A 15,824-nucleotide genomic window follows, 5' to 3' on the forward strand; every position below is an offset into this window, starting at 1 on the left:
AGCTGAGCTACATTTGATGCCCAGTTTCTCCAATTCTCGACAAATAACCTCTTTCCCATTCTGCCAAAACAAACCTGTGGTCCAGAAACCCGGCTACCCACAAACACACTGGATTTAGGGGCTCTGTCCTTGTAGGAAGACAAATGTGTTCCCTTTACTATTATCATTGGCAACCTGGCTGCTCCTTAAATTAGAATTGGCACGGGAGCATAGAAGCACAAAGCCTAGAAATCTGGGGAAAGGCAAATCAAGTTCAGAGAAGTTGTTAAGAGAATAAGAGTTGATTTTTCCTTTCTGCTTTGGTCAAGGTGACTTCTTTAAAATGACTTAGGCTAAGTAAGCATTGAGAACAAAAGGAATACAGAGAGATTGGCTCCCTCTTGTAGCTAGTGGGAAAGGGATAGATAAGTGGAGAAGTAGATCTGGAAAAGCGGCATGGCAGAAGCAGGAAAAGTGTGGGAGACAGAAAATTCCACCATCAGCGAAATCTAAGATCCAAGAATTGCATTGGTCAGCGAGAGAGTAAGGAGGCAGTGGCGAAAAGGAGGGGAAGAAAGAAGGGAAAGAAGGTTAGACAGAAATTAGGTCAGGTAGGGTAACTCCAGAAATCCTAGAAATTCATAAACGATGACATTATTTGTATGAAGAAAAACACAGTGCCTCTGTAATGCCCTCAGAACTCACCCACCACAGGAGCCACGATGGCCAAGAGGTTTCCTGGCTCCTGGGCAGCTTGCAGGTTTTTAGGTGTATGGTGGGAACCAGACACCTAACTCATAAGAACTGGGGATCCAACACCTCCACATTCTCTGATACAGATTGGGGTCAGGATGTACAGGCTTTTTCTTCAGTTAATCTCTGGAACCATAGAAACCTCAGAATCCAACTCTTCAGAGAACATGCAACATCCAGTCAATGGGAGCTTTCTTCTGGGAAGTTTATCAGAAGTTCAGAAAACTAACACTTGTTGTTGTCTGAGATGGAAAGGCTTTTCCATCACACTTATTAAATGCCCAACAGCATATGGCCTGAGCCTGAATGGGCTGTGAAAGACTTGAAGGCATGGCCATAGCAAGAACATGGTTGTTCCTTTTTCATTTTCACAGATAAACTGCTGCTTATGACCGGGCCAGGCCTACAGCCTGCAAAGGAGAAAGTATCTCATAGCAAGGCTGAAATGAAGCCGAGGTGAGGGCACTGAGCCAACCCTTCCAGGCAGTGATCTCATTGTCCATTTTTCCGAGTACCCAAGTACTTTTGCTCTGAGGACAGATGAGAAACAATAAGGGCTCTCTGCTGCCTGGGAATAAGATAGTAGAAAAGAAAGCTTGAGAGATGGCAGAATGGAGACAGGGATTACTTTATTGGCTTGGTAATCGACTCTGAAGTAGAGTCCCTTTGGGTTTGAGGGCACTTTTCTGCTTCCTTTCTTCTTCCTGCAGCTTCTCCTCCTGCTTGCGTTGCCATTTCTGTAATCCAGCATCCATTTCCTGTGATAGCAGCACAACCCGTCTCTGAAACAGACAGGAAAACGGTGTGAAAAACATCTGGGCTTGGAGCATCCATTCACAGTTACATCGAAGTCAAAGGTTTCAGTAGCTAAAGGACAGTGCTGACTGGGGACAAAGTGGATCCAGACCCTGGGTGGGAAGTAGGGGAAGGTACCAAATGTGTGGCACATGCATCTCCCCCAGGGCTCTGGCCTGGGAATGCTCCAACTAGTCAGCTTTTTGCACAGCACATTTGGAACCTTCACCTTTAGGAGACAATAAAGCTAAAGACAAAGAATATCTTTAACATTTGCCCTTCCGTCATTTACAGGTTGCCCAGACTGGAATCCCATCACTCACTGCAAACTTTTCCCTCTCTGCTTTTCTTCGGAGTTGGCCTTTCATTGGGGGAGCAGGGCGGCCATCTGCAGAGGGAAGTGAGAGAATAGGCAAGAGTCAGAGATGGTTTCGTGCCTTGTAAAAGAAAGCACTGAGAGAAGTACTAGGAGACTTGATCCCTAGATTCCCTTCCATGTCATACCAACTGTCACTACTCCAAAAATATGTCCCTCACCTAAGGGGCATATTAAACCATCAATAAGCTCTTAGGCATGTTCCTGCTCTAGATCATTATCCCAATTAGCCTACAATTTAAGGGCTTTTTTTTTTTTTTTGGTTTTTCAGGCCACACGGTTTGATGCTCAGGGGTTACTCCTGGCTACGCGCTCAGAAATTGCCCCTGGCTTGGGGGGACCATGTGGGACACCGGGGATCGAACCATGGTTCTTTCCTTGGCTAACGCTTGCAAGGCAGACACCTTACCTCTAGCGCCACCTCACCGGCCCCAACAATTTAAGGGCTTTTTGCAATTTTTTATCACTAGAAATCCTCCACTTGAGGCCGGAGTGGTAGCACAGCGGTACGGCATTTGCCTTGCACACAGCTGACCTAGGACAGACTGTGGCTCGATTCCCTGATATCTCATATGGTCCCCAGCCCGGAGTGATTTCTGGGCACATAGCCAGGAGTAACCCCTGAGCATCACTGGGTGTGGCCCAAAACCCCCCCCCCCCCAAAATCTTCCATTTAAGGAGCTGAAGCAATAGTACAGCTCAGCCAACCCCAATTCAATTCTTAGCATCCAATATGGTCTTCTGAGCCTTGATGGTCTTCTGAACCTTGAGTTGTAGAGCTAGGAGTCCTGAACACAGCCAGGTGTGGCTCCCTCTACTCCTCAACAAAAAGGAAAAGAAATCCTTCACTCAAGCAACTGATCACTGAATTGTTTTTTTTGGGGGAAGGGGTTAGAGAAATGGAGGGGTATATCCAGTGATGCTCAGGGCTTACTCCTGGCTGCATTACTCCTAACAATGCTTGGGGGCCATACTGGAGGCCGAAGATAGAACTAGGGTTAATAGCATGCAAGACACCCCCATCACTGTTTTAATCATTTTTTTTTTCTTTTTGGTATTTTTCGGGCCACACCCGTTTGATGCTCAGGGGTTACTCCTGGCTAAGCGCTCAGAAATTGCCCCTGGCTTGGGGGGACCATATGGGACGCCGGGGGATAGAACCGCAGCCGCGATCTTTCCTTGGCTAGCGCTGGCAAGGCAGACACCTTACTTCTAGCGCCACCTCGCTGGCCCCATGTTCTAATCATTAAGGCTGCTCATTTTTTTGTTTTTGTTTTTGTTTTTGGGCCACACCCAGTGACGCTCAGGGGTTACTCCTGGCTGAGCTCAGAAATCACGCCTGGCTTGGGGGACCATATGGGACGCCGGGGGATCGAACCTAGGTCCGTCCTAGGCTAGCGCAGGTAGGGTAGGCACCTTACCTCTAAGGGCTGCTCAATTTTGATATCATTTACAATAAACACATTATTTTCATTTCCTCTCAGCGAAATTCTCTTTAGAACCCTTCAGTCTTATCTGTCCAGAAACCCTCTCTAATTTCCTCAGCTCTGAAGGTCTTTAGAATTGAATACACACCAATCATTTAATATCCATCTGTCTGCCTTGGAACTTTTTGGTCTGTGGTGCTAAGGGGACTCTGTGTGTGTGTGTGTGTGTGTGTGTGTGTGTGTGTGTGTGTGTGTGTGTGTGTGTAAGAGAGTGTAAGAGAGAGAGAGAGAGAGAGAGGGGTCATGCAGGGGATTGAACCTGGGGCTCCTGCATATAAAGCATGTGCTCCAGCACTTTGAGTTACCTCCAGTCAGCTTTGAGACATTCTCCATCATTTTTATGGTGTGCTTGAGAGCAACTCATACCTCTGTGCTCAGTACAGTGGTCCCAGCTCTGTGACACATGCAGTGCCAGGGATCAAACTTGGGCCAGCCTCATACAAGGTAAGCACCTTTGCTTCTATACTATCTCTATGGTCCTATCTTGTGGAATTATATAAGCATATCAAATTCTCTTGGAATGGTGTAGAGTTCTGACATATTACTATCTTTTTCAGAAGATTTATTTTAAAATATATATTACTATTGCTATTACTATTTTATTTTAAATTACTATTTTTGTTTTGCTCCTTCCTCCCCAAGCCTTTTGGTGGCTTTGGAGACTTAAATCCTTGTTATTAAGGATGATATTACTAGTATTTCACTGTAGTAGACAAATATAAGTAATTTATAAATTACTTATAATGGAAATGAAGACAAAGGACACCTACTTTCTACAAAGAAACAGTGAAACCTCACTTAAAAGTTTGAAGGCAAGAGATAAGAGATACTTATTAGGAAAGGAATCAATATATGTATACCATATACTTTTACACTGCAGATATTTTCTTTTTTTTTCTTTCTTTTTTTTTTTTTTTGGTTTTTGGGCCACACCGGTGACGCTCAAGGGTTACTCCTGGCTATGCGCTCAGAAGTTGCTCCTGGCTTCTTGGGGAACCATATGGGATGCGGGGGGATCGAACCGCGGTCCGTCCTAGGCTAGCGCAGGCAAGGCAGGCACCTTACCTCCAGCGCCACCGCCCGGCCCCTGCAGATATTTTCTTAACAGTGTAAAACTGAAAGATACAATTAAGAAACTTAATCAAACCCACAAAGTTATCAAACAGAAACCTGTTTGATAAACAAACAACAGTCCCAGGGTCAGGGACTAAAACATGATTTCTGGAGCTATCTGGTTTCCCACCACACAGGGAACAACCTGAGCAGTGTGCTGGGAATAATCCATGACACCCAGCAGATGTTGTCAGAAAGGGGAAAAAAAAAATACAGGGCCGGGGGCTAGTATAGCACGTAAGACACTTGCCTTGCACACGGCCAAACCTGGTTCGATCACCAGTACCCCATTTTATTGCCAAGCTTTGTCAGGAGTGATCCTTGAACACAGAGCCAGGAGCCCTGAAGATTGCTGGATATGACCCTCCACATCCCTGAAAGAGAACAATCAACTCCAAGGCCAATGGGACAGCACATACATCCCAGGCATGAAGCCCTAGATTTGGTCCCTGACATTGCAAAATACAAGTAACAACAACAAAAGTCACAGAACAAACTTCACAGCATTGCCAATGTTCCATACTACTTCAAGGAGATCCTCCAGTATAAACAAGAAGGAAAAAATGGCACCATCTGCCTCAGTCCCTAAATATCCCCAAATCCCCTAATACCTTCAGACAGTTTCTCTGTGAGGAAGGGCTTTGGCTTTTTTCTACAGTGCTCCCTTCTTGGGTGCACAGCTATTCTACTTTCTATTCCCTCTATCCTGCCTGCCCTCCATCCTCCTTTCCTCCTCTAATGATGCCCCCTTCTTCCCACATTTTTGGTTTTGGAACCACACCTGCAAAATGCTTGGAGGAGCATATGTGGTGTCTTTACTAGCTGTACTATCTCTTTGGCCCCCTCTTACTCATTTCCCCATTTAGAAAAGGAAAAGACTATTACTGAAGGGAACTCACCATTTTAATCTTTATTTTATTTTTTTGTGGTGATGGACAGGGGTTAGTCTATACCTGATGGTGCGTGCCTACGTGCTACTTCCAATAGTACTTAGGGGCGCAAGTTGTGGGTGTAAGAACCAAAGCTGAGTCTTCTCCGTCCAACTTCAACCCTCTGAGTTCTCACTCAGTTCCCAATTACTTTTTCAGCCCCTCTCTGAGAAGTGCATTTGAGCAACATTCCAAAAGAGCTCGCCCCACACTTGCTAGCCAATTCTCAACCAAGTACTCATTGCGAGGAAGGGGTGTTGCTGAACTTAAACAAACGAACAAAACCCACCACCACAACATAAAAAACCCCGTCCCCCCAAAAAATCCATGTTCCCCTTTTTTTAGAACTGTAAATGCACCACCACGGGAATCCCCTCAAGACATAACTGACCTTTATTCCCGGGACCCAATGAAATCCTTTCCAGCTTTATTTCCCAGGGGTGCAATTCGTAGACTGAAAAACGAAGGGCGTCTTCCTCCAACCCCAAATACACATTTTATTGTACTTTTCCACCCAGACACCCCCCACCCCTACCCTGACAGTGCAAGGGGCATTCATGGGTGAAACTGCAGAATGGCCACAACTGTCCACTCACCCGCATAGGACCAGTCCGGGAGCTCGGTCAGGGGCCCATAGCCAGAGGGGTTGGCAGCCAGGCCCTGCCTGGGTGGAGAAACACAGTCAGGTGAGGGGCTCTGCAGCCCAACATCTGGGCCCACTTCCCTCCACACCTGCACTTACTGAAGTCGCCACTCACCGCCCGCCTGAGCGGCCGCGCTGCAATGCAGCCTCCGGACACCTGCTGGGAAAGACAGGCAAGAATTAGCGAAAGAGCCGCACCAGCCGGGCCAGGGGACTCTGGTCCTCCCCAGAGGGGTGACAAACTCAGGAGCCCGAACCCGCTTACTCCGAAGCAGCATCCTAAGAGCCGCCATGCTGCGCTCGCCGTGCCGGAAGTGGGCGTGGCCGCACGCAACGCGACGTACGGCGACCATGGAGGCCGCCATCTTGAATCTGAGCCCAGGCATGGGCGCTACCATCTTGGTCCGTTGTACGGCACGGAGGGATCCAGCTGCGACTTGGGTTCTCTTTCTCTCCACGTGTGTGCACCCTCAAGGATGCTCGCGTCTTTGGAGGAAGTTGTGTCGTTTCAAGGACGCTCTTCTCCTATTCTTGTCTGCGCTGTCTTCTAGTCTTTCATTCTGTCCTTTCATCAGTGTGCTTGCTTTTTATTTCCCAGTGTGAGAAATGGTTGGACATTTGGCACAATGAGGGAAACTGGCAGAGATTTATGGGCCTGAGGCATGAAGGAAGGTGATGAAGAATTCCGGGCATGGGAAGTCCAGAATCACCAGAGCGTTGAAACTGAAGCACAATTAGATCAGTGCGAAATCCTTTGTTCTTCAAAAGCCACATAGCTTTCCTGCTATTTGACTTGTGTAAGCCCGCCTTCCTCCTTTGAAGACAAAAACAGAGCAGACCCTTTGTTCAGGCACAGTTGCCCGGGATACCTAATCTCTTGGAGTGCCAATAAACTCCTTTCTCTTCCACCTATCTTTTTTTGTTTGTTTGTTTGTTTTTTGTTTTTTGGGTCACACCCGGCAGTGCTCAGGGGTTACTCCTGGCTGTCTGCTCAGAAATAGCTCCTGGCAGGCACGGGGGGCGGGGAGGGGGGGGAACCATAAGGGACACCGGGATTCGAACCAACCACCTTTGGTCCTGGATTGGCTGTTTGCAAGGCAAACACCTCTGTGCTATCTCTCCGGGCCCTCTTCCACCTATCTTGAACTTTTTATTCCTTGAACTTTCTCTAGCACCAGGCTGAAAACAATGGCTCGAGCTACAGTGAATCAGAACATTCCGGTTTTGCTTTTTTTTTTTTTTTTTTTTTTTTTTTGGTTTTTGGGCCACACCCGGCAGTGCTCAGGGGTTACTCCTGGCTATCTGCTCAGAAATAGCTCCTGGCAGGCACGGGGGACCATATGGGACACCGGGATTTGAACCAACCACCTTTGGTCCTGGATCGGCTGCTTGCAAGGCAAACACCGCTGTGCTATCTCTCCGGGCCCCCGGTTTTGCTTTACTGTTTTAATTGTTTGTTTGTTTATTTGCTTGTGTCTTGGGGCCACATCCGGAGATCCTCAGGGTTTATTCATGGCTCGGTGCACAGGAATTACTCCTAGTAGGGTTCAGCGGACCATAAGGGATGCCGGGAATCAAACTGGCAGTGTTTGATTGGGTTGGCAGTGTGCAAAGCAGACAGTAATATTAACAACTATAACAATAACAAAGCCATACTATAGCTCTGACCGCCATACTCTTCCTTTTTTGGGGAGAGGGGATCACACCTCGTGATATTCAGAACTTACTCCTGGCTCTTCACTCAGGAATTCTTACTCCTTTTTTTGTTTGTTTGTTTGTTTGGGTCACACCCCTTAGCACTCAGGTGTTTCCTGGCTCTTTGCTCAGAAATCTCTCCTGGCAGGCTGGGGGAGGGGGGCGGGGGAACCCTATGAGATGCTGGGATTCGTATTGGGGTCTGGCCTGGATCCACTGCGTGCAAGGCAAACACCATATACCGCTGTGCTATCTCTCAGCCCAAGAATTACTTACTCCTGATAGTGCTGGGGTGGGTGTGGGACATGCAGGATCATATGGGATGTCTGGGAAGGAACCTTGTCTGCAAGGCAAGCTCCTTGGCGGCGATACTGTCTAGTCCTGGCTTCTCCATTTATCCAGCAAATCAATGAGAGATTTTTAATTTTGTTTGTGTTTTTGGAGCCACATGGGTATTCAGCTCTGGTGATAGGGATGCTGATGGTAGGGAAGCTGTCTTAGTGTTCCCCTGCCAATCAAGACATTTGTATGTCAAGTATGAATTAGGCTCAGGAAAGACAAATGGACAACATCAATATTCTGACAGAGTCCCCAGTCTAGAGAAGACAGACATTAAGTCATGCATGCCTGTTGCTGTAGTACTCCAGCAGAGATAACTGATAGAAAGGAAGTACCTGTTTTATTAATGTTTCTTTTTCATTTTTCGTTGGGGGTGGGGAGCTACCAGACAGTCCTCAGGGGGGCAGAGTTCCTCCATGGGATGGACACAGTTCAGTGTGAGAGAGAAGGAGACAGTGCTGCTAGTCTGTATAGTGCAGGGGACCCCCAGCTGGTGCTCAGTGTTGGTGGGGGGGGGCAGGACCACAGCCACAGTATGTTCAGGAGAAGACTTCCAGTCTGTACCCACTGACGCTGGGGAGGCTCTGGGGTGCCAGGGATCAAATCAGATCCTAGATCCTAGCTCCTTGACCTGGTACTTGTTTTTCCATTAGCCTATTGGGAACTTGGTGTAGCAGGCTTTCAAAAAAGGCTTTTTTGAGGAAGAGGGATTGGTGTTAAGATCTGATTCCAATTTTCTTTCTTTTAGTTTAGTTTTGGGGCTACACCCTGATGTGCTTGGGAGTGGCTCTTGGCTGTGCTTGGGGGACCATACCTCTGGTTCAAAAAGGGATTCCAACTCTTCGAGCCATCTCACTAGCTCTGAGATTCCTTTGTACAAGTACAACTACCTCATAGTGTGTAATATCACCCTTGGGGAAACCCAGTGAGGTAAATACTTAGTAAACGGCAAACCCACTTCTTTAACTCCTCCTGTGTTTTTTTGTTCTCGTGTGTCTGGGTGGAGACTAGGCCACATACATGACAGGCATGCGCACTACCACTGATTTACATTACCCACTTTCTTCCCTTTTTGTGTTGCCTAGGGAAGTCATGCTTGAGTTACTTTTTTTTTTTTTTTTTTTTTGGTTTTGGTTTTTGGGTCACACCCGGCAGCACTCAGGGGCCACTCCTGGCTCTATGCCCAGAAATCGCTCCTGGCAGGCTCGGGGGACCACATGGGATGCCGGGATTCGAACCACCGACCTTCTGCATGCAAGGCAAACACCTTACCTCCATGCTATCTCTCCAGCCCCCTTGAGTTACTTTTTTTTTTAAATTACTTTTAAACAAGAGTTTATTTAAGAGGAAAGGGGATAGAAAGCTGGTAGAGGGGTTTAGGCTCTTGCCTTGTATGCAGACAATTTCAGTTCCAACCCAGCACCATATGGTCCCCCAAGTACTTCTGGAATCAAACCCTGAACACAGAGCCAAGAGTAGTTCCTGAACTTTGCTATGTGTGGCCCCTAACCCTTCTTCTCCTTAAAAAGGAATTTAGGGGATAGGATAGGATTCAAGAAAGACTATGTGTTTGATTACTGACACAACATGTCCCACCCCCATCTGTAACTTCTACAAACAAATATCCCTCCTCAAAAAAGTATGGATTGCAAGGTTGGAGAAGAACTCAACCTGAAATTAATGTTTTGCAGGCAGGAGACATACTTATGGTCTGGCACTGCATATGGTCCGCTAGGTACAACCTGGAGTGAGCTTAGTACCCTACCTGGGAATAGCCTCAGAATGCATCAGAATGTAGTCTCATACTTACCTGGCAGGGGAGATACCATGATCATGAAGGTGGTTTCCCCAGGGCAAGGCTCACCCATTGCACTCCGGGTGTGCTGACCCCTGCGATTTCCCCAAATGTGGGAAAGTTGACTGCATAATTTGTGGTAGTGAGGAACTGCGTTTGCGCTCTCCCCCCCCCCCCCAAAATAAAAGGGAACCATTCAAATCCCGGCATCCCATATGGTCCCCTGAGCCTGCCAGGAGTGATTTCTGAGCATAGAGCCAGGAGTAACTCCTGAGCGCTGCCGGGTGTGACCCAAAAACCGAAAAAAAAAAAAAAAAAAGAAAAAGGGAACCATAACAGCCCAGCAGCTGGAGCACTGGTAGCTCTGCTATTTGTGATTCCCAAAGGGATTTCTAGCAGTACCCCCAGCCAACTGTGTGTAGGCCCCTCAAAAAAGTCTGTACCCTCCCATCTTGCCAGTACTGCAATTCAACAAAAGATGATGTGGGAGTGCCATGGCCAGGAAGTATCACATGTGTGATACTTAGTGATTACACATGTTCACTCCTAGTGGTTCCCCATTTAATTTCCCAATGCAATTCCCTTGGGGAGCATAACTGCCATGACTGGTGCTTCTTAACTGAGAGTATGATCCCAGGCAGGGAGAGGTAGAATATGCTTTATTTGTATGTGACATACCCCAATTTGATGCCCTGAATAACATTTGAAATAACATTTGAATACAGAGCCAAGAGTAAGTCCTGAGCACCACTGGGTCTCCCCCCACCTCCCATCAGTTCAGAGTTAGTTTTCAGGAAAACAAGTGTGCCTACAACTAAAGGCATGGTGAGTATTGTGGCAGAATGTGCAAGCACTGCAACCTGATGTGTGAGTGCAGTGAGCTCTGTATTAAGATATCACTCATGGGGTCAGAGAGGTGGCGCTAGAGGTAAGGTGCCTGCCTTGCAAGCGCTAGCCAAGGAAGGACCGCGGTTCAATTCCCCAGCGTCCCATATGGTGCCCCCCAAGCCAGGGGCAATTTCTGAGCGCTTAGCCAGGAGTAACCCCTGAGCATCAAACTGGTGTGCCCCCCCCCCCAAAAAAAAAAGATATGACTCCTGGGGCTGGAGTGGTGGCACACTGGTAGGGCGTTTGCCTTGAACGTGTTAGACCTAGAACAAACCTCAGGTTGATCCCCCGGCGTCCCATATGGTCCCCCAAACCAGGAGCAATTTCTGAGTGCATAGCCAGGAGTAACCCCTGAGTATCACACATGTGTGGCTCAACAACCAAAAAACAAACAAACAAACAAAAACAAAACAAAACAAAAACCCAACTCCTGGCACGTTCTGGAGACCAAATGGGATGATGCTGAGTTTTAAATCTGGGTCAGCTGCATGCAAGGCAAATGTCCTACCCATTGTGTTATCACTCTGGCTTCCTAAGATAATTTTTTTGTTATGTTTTTGGGCCACACCCGGTGACACTCAGGGGTTACTCCTGGCTATGCTCTTAGAAATCACTCCTGGCTTGGGGGACCATATGGGACACAGGGGGATCGAACTGCAGTCTGTCCTAAGTCAACGTATGCAAGGCAAATGCCCTATTGCTTGTGCCACCGTTCCGGCCCCCAAGATAATTTTTATTGAATGAAACTTGCTTACAAAGATGTGAGAGGAGAGAAAGAGGGAAAGTGTTCAAGAGAGAACTTGGGCTTCTTGAGAGTAGAAATAAGAGAGCAAGGAAACAGAGAGACAAACAAGCAAGATATATGTTCAAGGGAAACATGGCTCAAAGAGCAAAAACAAACTACCATGCGCTAAGAGCAACATTAAACTGTATAGGGGAATTGAATTGGGAAATTGAATGGGGGAATAAGAGGGAGTGGAATAATGGCTTATCTGGAAGTTTATCATTTCCTTCTGCAAGATTGGCAAGTTTTTCCAGGAGGTGACTCTTAGCTATGCTTTGAAAGAGGGGAAGGGTGGAACCTGGTTTAAGAAGTAAAAGCAGCTGTTTAGATAACAATAAGAATGGTACAGAATAAGGCTGAACAGAAGAAGCTATGGAAATTAAAGAACCTTGGCTATAAGCCAAGAAACAGAGCCCCAAAAGTAAACCAGGGAAACGAGATAGAGTACCATTACCTTTTCATAATCATGAACTTCAGTTTTATGCATCAAAGTGTAAATGATATACATGATTTCATAAAAATGTCATAAGAAATCTGTAATGTAGATTAGAGATTACAGGAAGCAATTATTGAACAGATTACTTGTAGTTTTCAGAGTTCAGGAAATTGAATCAATGTGAGTGTGGATTAATTGAGCTCTTTTTGGTTGTTGTTATTTAGCTTAGTTTCTGGACCACATCCTGTTATGCTCAAGGCTTAGTCTTGGCTTGTGTTCAGGAATCACTTCTAGTGGTGCTGAGGGGGATCATATGTAGTGCTGGGGTTTCAAAGTGGGGTTGGTTGGGGCTGGAAAGATAGTAGAAAGGGTAAAGCACTTGCTTTGTATGCAGCTGACCCAAGTTTGATAGTCAGCATCCCATATGGTCCCCTGAACTCCTTTAGGAATGATTTCTGAGCATAGAGCTAGGAATAAGCCCTGAACATTACTGATGGATGTGGCCCCAAGTAAAAAACCAACCAAACAACTTTGCTTCTCCCAAATCTGAAGTGAATTGCATGCAAGGCAAGTGTCTTAACCCCTGTACCATGTTTCTGATCCAGATAGATTGCTTTAAATTAGGTGTAAGGTTGACTGGATGGCATCATTCATATGCCTTGGGTTAGGTTGGAAATAGACAGTGGAGGCAGACAGGACTGAAATTGCATTATATAGATTTTTAATAGATGACAAGGACTGCAAAAATGACTTCAGTGTCAACATTTAGGATTGACAGGAAAGGTGACAAGCCTGTTACTACCTCATCACTGTTTAAAGGAATAGAGGAAGCAATGGTCCCATTTCCTGAAGTTCACAGACCATGGGAAAGGAAATGGTGTATGCATGGAATTGGATACATCATATGGCCAACTGGAACTCCATGTGCACAGATGAACACATGTAGTGATCTCATGTGAGCAGTGAGCCAATCAAGGAGTCAATATTGAAGGACTTGGAGGACTAGATTGGAAATTTGACAGGGAAAACTGTGGAATGAGAAGGAAGATTGGGAAAGAGAACCAAGTGTAGCCTATCCTATTGTTCCTATGATGTGGCAGAGTTCTAAGTACCCAGAAATAAGGGTTCAGATTTTGAGAGAGAGAACACTCTCGCTGATGGCTCTCATCCTCATGCTTGGGGACTTCAGGGAGTTTTGCCACATAGAGAGGTGTGACCCAGGGACAATCTGATGTCATCACAGTCACATGCTTCAGGAAAGCATCTCAGTTACTCCTGAGCACCCTTCTGGCAAAGATCTTTCATCTTCTGGCAAAGGCTCTGCAAAGAGCAAATGAAAGCACCGGGAAGACGAGTTTCCTATCTCTTTCTTTCTTTCTTTCTTTCTTTCTTTCTTTCTTTCTTTCTTTCTTTCTTTCTTTCTTTCTTTCTTTCTTTCTTTCTTTCTTTCTTTCTTCCTTCCTTCCTTCCTTCCTTCCTTCCTTCCTTCCTTCCTTCCTTCCTTCCTTCCTTCCTTCTCTTTCTTTCTTTTTTTTTTTTTTGTTTTGGGGTCGCACCCGGTGGCGCTCAGGGGTTACTTCTGGCTCTATGCTCAGAAATTACTCCTGGCAGGCTTGGGGTAACATATGGGATGCCGGGATTTGAACCACCGTCCTTCTGTGTGCAAGGCAAATGCCTTGCCTCCATGCTATCTCTCCAGCCTCCTATCTCTTTCTTTTTAAAACAAGGTCCTTTGCCTCTCAAGGACATCATGGACTGTATTTGACTTTAGCATTTTGTTATTACTCATGTTTTTGTCCAAAATGTTTATTCAAATTGCCTTTTGTCAGGTTTGTCTACAGTTATGTGTACATTCAGGCACTGCTTTCTGGGTGGAAGGTTCCACATTAAGTACTTCCCCCTTTTTTTTCAACTTGTGACCTGATTCCAACACCGAAACCCTTTGGGTGTTTTTTGGTTGGTCTTTGCAAAGTGTCTTAGTTCACATTCCTTCATTATCTTCCTTCTTAGGACAGTACAAAGTCATCACATCGTCAACCTTGGCAAGCAAGAGGTTAGGAACTAGGCTATAAAACCCCACTCACATGACACGTTGTTTTGAGCATTGTTTCTTTTTCTATAATTTTTAAAATTTGTTTTCATAGACTACACCCTACTATGCTTGGCTCATTTCTGGCTCTGTGCTCAGGGATGACTCCTGGTAGGACTTGGGGAGGGCATCTAGAATGTGAGGATTGAACCCAAATCGGTTGTCACACACACACACACACACACACACACACACACACACACACACACACACACACACACACACCCTCCCAGCTGTACTCACTCTGACCCCTTCTATAATTTATTGTAACTATATTGCTTTTCTGTTTCCTTGGCTGTCAGATCCTATTAAATTCTGTGTAAAGGACCCTAGTTCATGACGGATAAATCATTACCTCTGATGACTTCTCCTTGGCTGGCAGCCAAAAGCCTCTGTGCTGGTGCCTTTTAGTCACACTGCTCTGAAAACTCTGGGTCTCAGTATTGCTAACAGGTGCTTAAAAAATGTCAAACCTGTGGGGCTGAAGACATAGCACAGCAGTAGGGCTTTTGCCTTGCAAGCGGCTGACCCAGGACCAACAGTAGTTTGAATCCCAACATCCCATATGGTCCCCAGTGCCTGCCAGGAGCGATTTCTGAGCACAGAGCCAGGAGTAACCCCTGAGCGCCTCTGGGTGTGGGCCAAAGACAAAACAAAACAGACAAACAAACAAACAAGCTACACTTGGGGCAGGAGCAATAGCACAGCAGGTAGGGTGTTTCCCTTGCATACAGCTAATCCAGATTTTATCTCAGGCATTCCATATGGTCCCCATAGACTGTCAGGAGTAGTTTCTGAGTACTGGCTGGGTATGGCCCCCAAACAACAAACAAACATAGCCAAATCTGTGACTGTTCAAAAGTTAAACAAAATGAAATTGTACTATTATATCTTATTTGTAGTCTTTAAAATTCGGTAAATTATTTCTTAAATCTTTCCCCAACTTTATTTTTGGAAGTGATCTTTTGTTATTTTTTTGGGTCACACTGGCAATGCTCAGGGCTTACTCCTTACTGATAGTGCTTTGGGGTCACCCCAGCTAGAACTCAAAGGACCATATGAGGTGTCAGGGATCCAACCCCGGGTCAACTCATGCTAGGCAAGTCGACCTACCTCGGCAAGCGTCCTACACGCTGTGCTATGGCTCCAGCCCTATCTCTCCCTCTTTTTCTTATTATTTACTGAGGTGATACAGTTCATAATAGAGGCCATGTCTTGGAGTACAAAGTTTTTGCACCTCCATCATCACTAAATTCCAGTAACCTTAAACCACTCTCTTTATGTCATTTCTAGTCTGTCCCTTCCTTCCTTCCAATCCTTTGTCCTGGTTGTCTCTGGGACAGCGAAGGGCATGAAGGTGGTATGGTGTGTGTGTGTGTGTGTGTGTGTGTGTGTGTGTGTGTGTGTGTGTGTGTGTAAGGTGAGAACAGCGAAGGGCATGGAGGTGGTGTGGTGTGTCTGGCATCAAGTTGCATGGGTGCAGTAGATCGAACTCAGGGCCAGTGCAGGCAAGAAGGCCCACCTTCCAGCTCTGCGATCTCCCCTGGAAAACGCCCTGGAGGAGGCTCCCTCTTTTGTTCCCTTCGGCCACGAAGCGCGCCTGGCGGGCCTGGACTTGGCGCCCTTGGGCGACCACCCGGGTCATCCTTGGCGAAGTGCTGCCCCCTGGCGGCGGCCGTGCTGCTTGTCACCGGCGACCCCGCGGGGCAGGCGGGATTCTCCC

General features: G+C 46.5%; 1 protein-coding gene and 1 non-coding gene across 4 annotated transcripts; one reads left to right on the plus strand and one right to left on the minus strand.

Moving 5' to 3' along the window:
* Window positions 1–1,344: 1,344 nt before the first annotated feature.
* On the minus strand, window positions 1,345–6,380 carry MRPL52 (mitochondrial ribosomal protein L52). Of its 3 annotated transcripts, none has more exons than XM_049768716.1 (5): window positions 6,341–6,380; window positions 6,191–6,235; window positions 6,029–6,096; window positions 1,851–1,915; window positions 1,345–1,514 (listed from the first exon to the last, which is right to left on the minus strand). In XM_049768716.1, the coding sequence occupies exons 4-5, from the start codon at window positions 1,893–1,895 to the stop codon at window positions 1,362–1,364; spliced, it is 198 nt and encodes a 65-aa protein (XP_049624673.1). In that variant the 5' UTR covers window positions 1,896–1,915; window positions 6,029–6,096; window positions 6,191–6,235; window positions 6,341–6,380; the 3' UTR covers window positions 1,345–1,361. The 3 variants fall into 3 exon arrangements, with proteins under 3 accessions (XP_049624673.1, XP_049624671.1, XP_049624672.1); XM_049768714.1 differs by having other exon boundaries at window positions 6,175–6,235; window positions 6,341–6,375; XM_049768715.1 differs by having other exon boundaries at window positions 6,175–6,232; window positions 6,341–6,373.
* A 3,531-nt stretch (window positions 6,381–9,911) lies between these two features.
* Window positions 9,912–10,075, plus strand: LOC126002393 (U1 spliceosomal RNA). The gene has a single exon (XR_007493109.1). It is a non-coding gene; the product is annotated as a U1 spliceosomal RNA (small nuclear RNA).
* Window positions 10,076–15,824: the final 5,749 nt, after the last annotated feature.

This window comes from Suncus etruscus, chromosome 2 (assembly GCF_024139225.1).
Source record: "Suncus etruscus isolate mSunEtr1 chromosome 2, mSunEtr1.pri.cur, whole genome shotgun sequence".
Lineage (NCBI taxonomy): Eukaryota > Metazoa > Chordata > Mammalia > Eulipotyphla > Soricidae > Suncus > Suncus etruscus.